Source organism: Aplidium turbinatum, chromosome 11 (genome assembly GCF_918807975.1).
Source record: "Aplidium turbinatum chromosome 11, kaAplTurb1.1, whole genome shotgun sequence".
NCBI lineage: Eukaryota > Metazoa > Chordata > Ascidiacea > Aplousobranchia > Polyclinidae > Aplidium > Aplidium turbinatum.
In genome coordinates, this window is record NC_137482.1 from 13,523,954 (window position 1) to 13,536,457 (window position 12,504).

At 36.2% G+C, this 12,504-nt stretch overlaps 1 protein-coding gene across 1 annotated transcript; it reads left to right on the top strand.

Annotated features, from left to right (window-relative positions):
* The first annotated feature begins 3,146 nt into the window (after positions 1 to 3,146).
* On the top strand, positions 3,147 to 12,406 carry LOC145779438 (centrosomal protein of 162 kDa-like). The gene is made up of 25 exons (XM_082591028.1): positions 3,147 to 3,283; positions 3,482 to 3,515; positions 4,287 to 4,400; positions 4,691 to 4,857; positions 5,143 to 5,244; positions 5,626 to 5,730; positions 5,889 to 6,081; positions 6,169 to 6,271; positions 6,558 to 6,670; positions 6,829 to 6,872; positions 7,015 to 7,106; positions 7,480 to 7,547; positions 7,677 to 7,768; positions 7,896 to 8,048; positions 8,215 to 8,283; positions 8,455 to 8,512; positions 8,858 to 9,048; positions 9,336 to 9,517; positions 10,191 to 10,338; positions 10,496 to 10,610; positions 10,773 to 10,891; positions 11,375 to 11,514; positions 11,776 to 11,887; positions 11,987 to 12,184; positions 12,269 to 12,406. The coding sequence occupies exons 1-25, from the start codon at positions 3,272 to 3,274 to the stop codon at positions 12,362 to 12,364; spliced, it is 2,820 nt and encodes a 939-aa protein (XP_082447154.1). The 5' UTR covers positions 3,147 to 3,271; the 3' UTR covers positions 12,365 to 12,406.
* The last annotated feature ends 98 nt before the right edge of the window (positions 12,407 to 12,504 follow it).

Sequence of the window (12,504 nt, forward strand, 5' to 3'; positions counted from 1 at the left end):
CAGACACAGCCGCATGCTTTTGAGCGGTGTCGAACCGGCGCCCTTTCGATTGCCGTTCCAGTGTTCTTACCACTCGGCTATGCAGCCGACATGAGCTTTTGAGTAAAAAGTCGACACAAAGATTTAGCTCATTCAGACGTCATACTCATAACGATTCAGGGCACAGCCCTTTGGGTGAAACGAATGCCGTCATTTGGACGTACAGTAAGTTATTACAGAAACCACGTATCATAGAGTGACAGAACTTGTGTCAAAATGCGCAGAAGAGACGTTTTCCCAAGACCATTTTAAGAGTCCAAGACGTATCTGCACTTCTGCGGCAGAAAAAAGTTTAAAAACTTTGTTTTTTGAAACAATTTGACACCATTTGCAGTGAGGGTTTTTGACCAACTTCTGTGCGCCTTGGCGCTCTTCGGGTTTTATCCAATACCGTAAACAGTTTCTGAGCAGACGACATTGAGTCCCTAAGTTAATTAAAGTTCAGTCAAGAATGAGTTCATTTATTTCAGTGTTGTATTATTTTCGCAAACAGGTGAAATATTGCAAACTATATACAGGTAGCCTATATAGGCCTAACACAAGTTTAGAATTATTCTGTTCAAACGCAAGCTGATCTACATATAAAAAGCTGCATTCAAAGGAAAATTTGCAAAACTATAAAAGTTTAAAGATAGATGTTTATTGGCTGCTGCGAAAAAAGATGCATAACGAATCAAAACACAACGTAGCCTATATAGCAAAAGAAAGAAAATGATAAAAGCATCACAACAGCGGGAGGCTGCGAAGTGACCATTCAAAGTCTTCAAGTCAAGCAGCCACCCCTTAACTCATCAACGATAACTTAATTATAATTGGCTAATTGAGAAAAAGACATACTAATAAATAAATAACATTGAAGCTGTCCAAGATGATAAGAAATTTAAAAAAATTCAGGTAGGTCAACGTAGCCTGTGTTACAATTCAAGTCTGATTAGTAATTTAGCATTTGCCTAATATGTGTCAATAATTTTCTTTTTGTACAATCTTTTAAAAGTTGTGAAGGAGGATTTGCGAATTTCATCTGGTATATTATTCCAAATTTTTGCGCCAGAGTATTTTATTGAGCGTTGTAGTTTTGTGGTTGTGTTTGTCGATTTGGAGGTTACGTAGGTTGTGTTGTAGGAACAAACAGATTACACAAAACCAACAATAAGCTAAATATCTTGGGAAAAAAATTGAATTCCATCAGTGAAGCTTCAAAAAAGGTACCGTAAGTTTAAAATTTAAATGCCTCACACTCACAGATTTATTATAAGTTGTTCAAGAAATTCATTTTTTTAAGTTGTTCAGGGAATGATATCATCTTTGATACCAGTGGAAAGTTTCCTGATATGATATAGAATCCAACTTGTTCAAAAAGTTAAGTTGAAAACCTTTGATTAGTTTCAATGAACAATCCATTATTACGTCATTTTTTTAAAAGATTTTGTGGTTTTCCATCTATTCTATACTGTACTAAGCTGCTTCCACATTAAATAGAAGAAAAGGAGCCGACAATAAAAAAACAGTTTACATTTGGCCTCAAGACGCGAGAGAGAGAAAAAACACTTAGTGTAGTTTGGACGACTGTTGAAATGTATTAAATTATAAATTTGTTTCATTATTCCGTAATGTTTAATTTCATTTTCATCAGGCCTACAAAATTATGTGAACACCTTATAATTAACTCGACAATATGAACAACAACTATGTGGAAAAGGTTTAGTGGAGTCAGATAGCCAAAGTAGTTAAAACATTCATCAAGCAGACAGAATTTCATAAGACGGTAAATATAAATGTTACCAAAGTGCTAGCTCTATTTTGTTTCTGTATAATTTTATCCAAGAAAAGTGGTTCATACTTAATTTATCTTTTATTTAAAATGCATTTTTCGTCTCAAATATGGCAACACTGTAGTGAAATCGGTTGGTTTGTTTTGGTTGTGAATTGTGGTGGGATTTGGGAAGATATGTCTCAGTTCACTTTGGTTTGTTTTTATTTCTGTTTTCTGATTGTCACAACGAAAAAAAATAATTTCAAACATGGAAGATGTTTATAAAAAGATATAAGCGACAAAACGTGAACGTTCTAACGTGCTTGATACTGAAACAGGATAATCAGTTTAAAATACTGCACAGTCCTAACACTGTAGTGTTCCAAGCAACTTGAAAGAACTACTGTATCATTTAACTGTTTTAAAAAAGAAATCAAATAGTTAATTTTACAAAGCTGTGGTGCACCATATGTGTTATGGAAATCCACTTGTCAGGTTCACATTCAATTATTCGGAGCTGGTATACAAGTAGGACTCGACCAAACATATAGGGTGAAACTACTTTACCTTTGCTTTACTGTTCACACACTTCAATCCACATGTTTTGGTCAATTCCTCTTTGTCATGAGTTACCAGGGGGGGGGGGACTTGTATTCCAGCTCCAATTATTGAATAGTGATATGTTATACTGGTAAAGTGGGCAACTTGATAAACCGCTGTTAGTTTTTTGGAGTTTTATGTTGACGTTATTTCAACTTGTTACATTATTTTTTCATATATGTTATATGCGTTGTTTTTTGCATTATTTTGGTATTTTAAATGACTAGAACATCATTGCTGCATGGTGGCAATTGACATGTAGACCATATGGTCATCTCGTTGTCTCCCTGTCACTATGAGAACTTTGTACAACTTTTGCAGTGTATGTACCGTATAACGTGCATATTTCAAGCATGTGCTGTTTCTGGCAAATAACCCATTGATGATACAGCCATACAAAATATTTGGATACATGGTTTACTATTTGTCTCCTAACTGGGGAACATGAATGACATTTTTATGTAACAATGGTTATTTACCAAACGTGTTGTACATTTCAAACATTTGCAATTGCCCATGACAGTATGCCAACTCCTGTGAAAGAAGACTTGCTCCAAGTAAATTAGGCAAAGTTAGAGGAAGCTGGCTATAATGTTTTGTATATTATTGGCAGGTTTAATATTCAGCATTCTAAAATATTGAATAAACTGACTTCAGTAATATTTTTTTTGCTGTTTAAATGAAAGAAATTATGATAATTTTACAATCGCTCCCTACAATTCCTCCTATCCAATTGCACATTTACTAATATTCCAGATAATCGCTACATACAGTGTCTTAATATTAAATCTTGCTGATTATGAACTTTTGTCTGGTAAACGATTTTATTGCAGTGACTTTTGGTAATTTTTGGATGTACTCCTGAGTCACACATAGCCTATGGATCAAAAGGTATAGTGGAATTAATGCTAGTTGCTAGTGAAGTGAACCTCGGCTTGGTTTCTAAGCTAAAATTTACTTACAAGTTTTGGTAGCCTATAACATATTGCTGGCACCACAGCAAATTAAATAGTGGGTAGTTGTTATATTAAAATTATGTCCTACTACACTGTATATTTTCTCTGAATAATTTTGTTTTTATTTACATAGGATGTCACTGGGGTAGGATTGAAGTCTGGTCCAGGTAAGAATAAATAAAATTACTCATATCATATGCATCATCATCATCATCATAATCCATCGTCAGTTTGTTCCCCACTAGTGGGGGTGGCCGATTGTTTCCGCGCAGCAATTGTTTTAATCCCTTTTCTCCATTTCACCCTGTCCCTTGCATCTTCCTCCTTCAGTCCGATTTTTTTAAATTCATCCTTCACTTGTTGTTTCCACGTTCTTCTTGGACGACCGCGTTTCCTCTTCCCATCCACCTTTAGATCTAGTGCCTTTCTAAGAAAACTTCCTTCCTTCCTCCTTATCACATGTCCATACCATCTTACTCCATTTGCCCTTGCCAGTTGGTCTATGGTCTCTCTCATCTCTAGCATATCCAACAATTCTTCAGTCCTTTTTTCCCTGCATGATGTTATTAATTATTTTGACATACTGTAGTGTAGTCAAATTATATCAAATATAAAGTAATTAAGTAATCAAGTAAATGTATTAACATCAAAAATATTACATTACAAGTTCATCAAATATAGTTATTACTTTCCAAAACCTCTACAGCCTGTTTTACCCTACAAGGGGAGTCATCAGAAAGTCATTATTCAAATAAAATATTATTACTTAAATCATTACAAGTTCATATGTGACTGATAACTCTTTGCTATACGAAGTTTATATCTATTAATAAATTATTGCATTTAAAGGTTCTGTAGTTAAAACTGTATTATACACGATTGTGTGCATTTGTTTTTCAACTGTGTATTTGATTTTTATTTATATAATAATTTTGTAGGAGGTTTGCTAGGCAATGTATCACTGCTGACAACAGGAGGTTCCTCACTTCAACAACATACCAACAATGAGTTTGCTTCAACAAGAAATCAAACTTTGTCCACAAATTTGGCAGGTTCATAACGTTTAGATTGATTGGAGATGTATTTGTTGCAATCTTTTGTTTCACCTAAGTTTTAAGATTTTTTTGTAGCAATCAAGGAGTCTGTTTGTTTATATGGTACTGAAAATTGTTTTAACTTCAAATTATTTATTACTATATTTTTACAATTATCATTAAGTATGGAATACCGCAGTCTGCACTAGAGAGTAGAGATGTCACAGTTGTCACACATTGACCATTTTGCTGGATACATTTATTTGATGACCTACTGTATCCTTTATTACATATATACCTTTCTATAGATACAGAGCAGAATGGGGGTCTGTTGCAAGACATATCCAAAACAAGAAATGAGAATGTGAATACTTCAACCCCAGCTCGGCCGTTCATGAAGCATAAAAATGTTGTGTATGGCTTTGACTTATCTCCGGTTCACAGTCATGAGCTACCTTCTGCAACAAATACTCAGGTACAAATCAACAAACAATATTCAATTTTGCATCAAATTCACAACTGTTTGTATTCATAGTTTTTATGTGAAGTTGTAAACAATGAACATAAACTTCTGGTTCATAGCATATACAGATTTACACGATTTTGTTAAGTAATTTGTTGGGTATTTTTTGACTGATGAGATCCTGGAATATCACTCATGGATCATGAAAGAGAGTTTTTCGTTTCAATCGCATTAATGATGATAAACAATATACTTGATCATGATGAGAAAATAATCAACTTTTGTTTGTTAAATCAGAAAGTTGCTGACGACAAGACTGTTGATGTGCATCCTCAAGATGAGTTTGAAGATAACCTGTTTGTTGACAACAAAACAAAAGCTGCCCCCAACTTCATGCAAGTGAGCTATAATATGTAATGACTACCGGTATAAAGTGACATTTTAAACTTTTGAAGAAAGGAGTGATTTTGCATTTCCAAAGTAGCTTAATTTTGTGCAAGCCTTGCTGACTGTTACCATTATAAAATTAATAAGATAATTTTTATTTGCTGGTGTGAAATGTCGATTACTGATATGTTATGATTTTAATTCATGATTAAAATTAATGGTTACATTAAAAGTAAAACTACAAAACCAAGGCAGAATTTGTGTCATTTTGTATGTTTCCAGACAGTAAATCAACCGTTTTTTACATTGGTTGTACTGTAATTGAATGTGAAAAACGGTTGCTTTGCGGTCTGGGTTGTGGCTGCTCTGCACATTGTGGCACGATGATTGTAGGCTCCACTTGTTCCATCTCCTCATCAGTCTCGCATCAGTGTTCGAGCAAGCGATGAAACGGAGACAATGATGAGCCAAGTTTATTCAAGCACTTCTAAATCGAAGGTTAGTGTGGTTGAAACTCGATACAACAAGGTTGGCAGAATTTCCTGCCTCCGGTGAGTTAAGTAATTAAGTTTAAATGAGTTTTTCTTTCAAACTAGAAAACGTGAGGTATTACATTCCTTTATATAGAAAACTGTACAACTTCCTTTTTATTCTAGACAAGCAAGAATCGAAGTGGGTCTTCCACAAAGAAGAATAGCAAAGTGACCAGAACTTCTTCTAAATCTCCATCTTACGGTTCTCCTCGCAAAACATCAAGTCGATTATATTCTCACGTGCATGGATCTGGCTATGGGGTCGTGTCCCCGTGGAAATCGTCTTCCAAAGCGAATGACAAGCAGAAAACGAAAGGTGGGTATGACAATTAATTTCAATTAGCAGTTACGTCGTTATTCTTGAGGAACTTACAACTAAATTACAATGTTCTGCTCATTGCAGCCGTTTTTACGCCGAAAAAGAAGTCCAAAGGTGGAAAAGCTGCTACTTTGACCTTTAAGTCCAACACGGCATCCTCACAAGCCTCACATGAAAAAAAAGACAGGTTTGATATCATTTGACGTGTAATTCATTTTGTTTGTGATAGCTTTTTTTTATACAAAACAAATAGTTATACTACTTTCAGACATGAACTGAAGATTGCATAAATTTAATTTATAGGCTATATTTCAATAATAAATAAGTCATAGAATAACATTAGTTGTTTTGATTCATTACCATAACTTTAGAATATAGCCATAGTACTTTGACGATGTGAACCTTGCAGAACATAATCTACGCCTACGATTAATATATCATCAGCATGTTCAATGCAACACCACGTATTTCAGTGACGTCATGCCATTGTCTCCATTGAAAAATTTTGCAACCGACACGTACAAAGTAAGAACCTTTGAAGAAATCGAATATTCTACTGGACCTTCCTTTCATTTGCCTGCCGCCAGTAAGTGCATCTCAACATGGCTACTTTTCCAGTGGTATAATTATGCCCTGGTTGCACCAAAGTTTCTAGGGTCGTTGAAGAGTAGAAAGATTCTACCACATGGCCACTGTCCTTCACTCTCGATCATCCTTAATTCCTACACATTGTTTGCTTTGTAGAATCTCCCACCAATGATATTCCGGACGTTCCTGCACACAGCGATGTAAGTAACGCTTGAATGAATATCTATGGTCAGTGTAGATGTAAGCAGGTCATTATGAAGCCATGATTGTACATGAAGTAAATTGAACGATTCAACTTGTACATGATAATTTTCTTGATTAATTAATTTTGTCGGTCTTCAGCCTCAATACAAAGATTTAGCAGAACGCTTCAATATCTTGGAGATTGAATGTTCCAAGCTCAAGGCCGAGAAAGCTGAAGCGGACAAGGAAAAGTAATAATTTTTAGATTAATTTTGTCGAATATTAAAATTAGAAATTTTATGGAAACTTTACTTTATTACTCTACAAGCATAACAAATCAAGTTATCCCACAGGTTAAGTGATATTTTGACTAAGAACAAAAAAGACATGGTGCAAATTGAGTGTGCTTCTCATGTTTTTTTTACGCGGAAAACGTAGTTTATTGCCGTAATATGCTTTATCCTAAACAATAAACGTGTTCAAAACCATCCATAACGGCTAATTAATAGCTTGCATGACACGAGTATATTAAAACCTTTTTATTTTACACAATTTTGATATGAAATAATTTTACCGATAGTAAGTTTTATATGAAAGCTTCCGTAACTCGACTTTGCAACACAGCTTCTTGTTGGTGGCGAAACTGAACAACTTGAAAGCTGACGGTGAAACGGTCGACCTGATCGCTAAAGGTGAGAGATTGGCTTATTCTTTTTCATTAAATTTTATATTTTGTGGTTGTGACATCGCATGAGCTGCTTCTAGTAGTAATTTTAGCTTGAAACTAACTCTTCGTTAATATTGCTGTCTATTTTATGTAGACTCACTTAATCAAGACAACAAAGACGCGGAAACAAGCCAATTGAAGCGTGAGATACTGGAGCAAGATCGTTTGCTGAAAGGATACCAACAGGTTAAGTATTGAAATCATAATACGCTGTTTGTTTTTTCATAGCTTTTCATTAATTTTCATATGACATATATGGACTTCATTAAACCTTATTTGCAATGCTTCCTGCTAACGACACCATGCTTTTTAGGAAAACGAAAAGTTTTATAAGGAGATGGCAAAACTAAAGACTGCGCATCGAGAGAACGAAACCGCGATGTTTAACGAGAACCTAAAGCTAAAGAACAAAGTGGCGAGTTTAAAAGAAGAACTCGATGCCAAAGACGCCATCATCAAAGACAAGGTAGCTAGCATTGCATTAATAAACTTCCAACGGAAAAAAATAAGCAAATTATTATCAATGTATTGTCCTGTGAAGGACAAAGTATTTCTCTTTGTATCTGTTTATTGGGTCTTGTTTTTGTCGAATCGTAATTTGTAACTGCAAGATTTGTATCACTACTTTACAGAATTCTCTTTTGTTGGACTCAAGAAATATTCGCCCCAGAAACACGAGCAGATTTGTCCAGACCACTGAGGTATGATGCTGCAACACACAGCTTGTCAATCACATTGACGATCCAAGTATGTGTGTCCAGTTTTAATCCGGTGATGTTCCCGTCACCGAGGGTGGCCGGATCCACCTCCACGTGCCACAATCACCCTTCATACCCTACCTCCACTTTAACCTTTTATTTGTGATTTTTCAGGAATCGTTTTTGAGTACAACAATGAAACAAGCTGCTGGAAAACTAGATGATACTGCAGGTCAGTAATATTGATGTCTACTTTTTAGAACGCAATATGCTTTATAGTTATTTGTTGTTACATCTTATTTCAGTTTGTATTTAGATGGTGCGTTTCAAATTAAGACAACAAAGTTTGACCTTGCACGATATACGTTGATTTGTTGAAGTAGAAGTAAAAAGTGCAAAACTTTTAAGATGCCAACCCAATATTTAAATTGAATTTCTGAGAGCGGGTAGTCTTAACGTAATGCTAAGCTTTCATGTTTGTGTCTTTTTAATCGTAAAGCACACGCTTTTTCCTGCATGCAATTTCTTGAGGGTCAACACTTCATATAAAAAGTTTGTGTTGCTGAATTGATGTTAGATCTGAAGAGAAAGCTCGCTTGGTACGGGGAAACTCAAATCATTTTGGAAGACAAATGCAAAAGGCTAGAACGAGATACCAGAGAATTGGATCTTCTTCGGAAAGAAGTTGCTCAATACAACGATGAAGTTTCTTCAAAGAAAAACTCACAAGCGGAACAGTCTACAATCATCGCAGACCTTAGGCGACAGGTAAATTTTGTTACGTTTGATTAAGTGAATGGTGGATCCGGGAGGGGGCGGCAAATTGGGCAATTGCCCTCCCCCCTAAACACAGAAATGTAACTTAAATCATGATGTATTTTCAAGGTAGGATTAATGTAGACTTACGCATCATTCTGTTTTATTGAAATCCCCCTCTAAAACTATTTGCTGAATCCGCCCCTGTGATGAAGTAAAGGACTTATGTACCTTAGTTTTTTTCGTCACACCAGACGTAAGTATTTCTATCTTAATAAAACCCTTGTTCAATGTGTTAGGTCAAGGAATTGGAGAGTATAATGTCCAGAAGCCAGACTAGTGACCACTTGAAGGAAATTTTGTACGGCGACAGCGAGAAGAAGCTCCTGGAGCAACGGTGCAAGCAGCTGGAGGAACGCCTAAGAGAACAAGAAGAAAAATTTTCTCATAATATGTCATCCCTTCACGAAATGTACAAAAAGTATGTTGTTTGACTTCATGTGTTGGCTGCTCCTCACAACTGTTTACATCAGCTCTCGTTTGGGTTTATTTTGTGATAAAAACTTGTAGAGTAGAGCAAGACGACTTTTAGACTATTAAAACTACTCTATTTTCATATTACAACTAAAGAAGTTTCCAAAAATTAATTACCCCGCAATAAAAAAAAAATATTCTGCATGGTCAGCTTATCTTGAAACAGACACCCCACACGAAAAAATATGATTGTGTTATCTGCACATATTTTAGTCGCTTCATTGGTTAGGAAAAATATGATGTTTGGACCAAAAAGACCTTTCAAACTTCTAATTCTGCCAGTTTTGAAACTGTAAAGGTTTTGAATCGTTTATCTGAAGCGTTTGTTTGTTTCTGTCAAAGTTCCTTTCTGGAGATATTATTAAACGTATACAATAATTTTTGTAGTTGAATTCCAACTTTCTTTTCAAGCGTTCTGGATGTGTCATGCGTTGGGATTTTATGCCAAATTTGAGCTGTGACAGCTTGTTCGTATTGGCTCAAAAATAACTTCACTTTTGTGTTGTTTTAATCATCAGCCTAACGATGTGAATTAGTTTATGTTCATTTAACACACAACACTTTTGTTTGGTTTTGCATTGCGGTGAATAGTGCAGGTTATTTTTGTCATGTCGTCACAGAATGAGCAGTGGTTACGAGGAGCGTGTAGAAAATCTCAGTCAACAATTGGAAATTTTAAAGACGCACAGCCAGAGGTCCGAGGAGCTAGAACGCGCAGAAGAAAATAGAAAGTTGGTCTTCCAAGAAAACGTCCATTTAAAAGTACAAGTGAGTATCGCCAGAGCTTGACTGGTTACTCAGAAACAATGCAAATTTTTCGAAAAATTTCAAGGTGTTAACTGAATAATTTTTACGATCTCAACCTTTTCTATTTCAATTGGCAATTTGCTTTCTCATGTCTTTTTATTCGTTCTTTTTTTTTCAGATTGAAAACCTTAAAAAGGAAATAGAGGAAAGAAAGGCTATTTCGAAGTTAGAAAACATTGCCAAGTCTTCCACACCCAAAGTGAAGAAAAGACCTCGTCCCACGGCCTCTAACGGTGAGGATAAAAGAACAACTTTGTGGCTAAACCAATTGTCGATATTGAAGGTTGTAATTATTCCAGGTTCGTCAACTGCCGTGCGGCAGCATGCACTCTTCAAAACCAGTAGTGGTGCGGATGTAATATACCATTGCTTTGTTAAGCTGTCGTTGTATGCAGATGCGGCGTACTATCCCAATCATTTCATTGAACGCGTGTCGATACATGATGTGATCGAAAAAAATAACGTTAAAGTGGCGCCTTCCACTGAATCAAAGCAAGCATTTCTTGAAATGCAGGTAAGCCAAGGCTACCAGTTGAACCATACTAGCTTGCTTTGCACTTCCGAGTTCATAGCCAGGCTTCGAGCGACTTTTTTTGATTTTTCAGCTTCCTAGTGTTGCGCCAATAATTTCCGGTGTTTGCAATGCGCTACTGAACATTCCGCCAGCATCACTTGAAGCAGAACGAGCGTTTTCTGCTATAGGACTAATCTAGCAGTGTTTTGAAGACCAACGTAGTTTCCATACAAAAAATCGGCTTGATGCATTTTGCTTTTTATCAGCCATTTGTATCGTTGAACATATGCGAACGTTTAATAATTTTATTTCTACCCTAGGATCGTGTTAGATTTTTTTTATGTTGTTTGAAAATCTGGAAAATCGAAAACACTTTCCAGCACTCCCTTATTGAAATAGAAATTCAACAGCTGCCGCAAATTTGTTTTTTCGTTGACGCTTTATTTAGCATGTGTTTAGTGTAACTAAATTTTGAAATATTAGGAAAAGTTGACAACAGAAGTAACTCATTGGAAGAAGCGTTTTGAAGAATCAAACTCACTTTGCAATGAAATGAAAGAAAAGCATGAGGCTGATATGAATCTGCTGACAGAGAGTCATAAAAAAGCCTTGCACAGTCTCGAGTAAGTAACTTGCCAACGATTAACGCACCGGCTGTCAACACAACGTTGAATCCTCGCCAGCACAACGGGCATTGCGTTTCACCCACTACACCGGTGTATAATGATGTCAGTTGTGAAACTTTCACTCATGTAACGTAGACTTTCTTTGTGCATAACTTATTTGATCAATCGCTTATGGGCAGCTACAATAGCGGTAGCTACATCTCGTTGAAGCTTATTTGTCTGACACAGGGTGCTGTCATTTCCCCATTGTTTTTCCAGGTGTACCAAGGCCTTTCTTGAACAAAAGTGTGCGGATAACCAGTCGAAGCTTTCTCAGAATTTCCTCGATCTTTCCTCTTGTCAAGCACGCGAGCAAGCTCTTCAACTTCAGGTATGCGCTAATTAATTGCGTCGATTGTTACATAATCAACCGGCTACCACAACTATCACTCCACTAGTTTATCTGATGCAGAGATTTTTTAATTTTCAGGTTAGAAATTTGTTGGATGAGCTTCAGGAAACTCGGCTAGGTTCGCCGAATGTCGCCTTGCGCCATCTTGAGTCGCTCCAATCTCAAATCAGGCTTCTCAGTTATCGGCAGAAAACTAGGGAAGATAAACTGGACAAGGTCGTTTCCACTACAGCGGATGAATATTTGAAAGCGGAGATTGGGAGTTTACATAACACAGTGAGTTGGATACTGAGAACGGTAGCCTACTGCTAAACCTACAGGGAAGGTTAAAAGTGAAAACATACAAAACTTCCTTTTCAGATTTCCGAAAAAAATCACCTCATAGCGAAATTCCAGTACGAATTGGATGCTATCCTGAACGTCTTGGAATCTCTACAAAGAAACAAGTTGCGTTAATCGCGATCATATTTTAGCGCAAATATATATTTTTCTATATTGGTTGGCGTTTCACTTCAGTTGCATCATTGTTATTTTCATATGGCCATAAATTCAATTCTCTCTGAGGTCCTAGCCTACAGCGTATGTGACATAGAATT

Bases quoted from the DNA above. Each gene is read 5' to 3' on its own strand.
- LOC145779438 (XM_082591028.1), top strand. The intron at 8,284-8,454 runs GTATGATGCTGC...GTGATTTTTCAG, and splicing joins GATTTGTCCAGACCACTGAG to GAATCGTTTTTGAGTACAAC. The intron at 9,049-9,335 runs GTAAATTTTGTT...TCAATGTGTTAG, and splicing joins TCGCAGACCTTAGGCGACAG to GTCAAGGAATTGGAGAGTAT.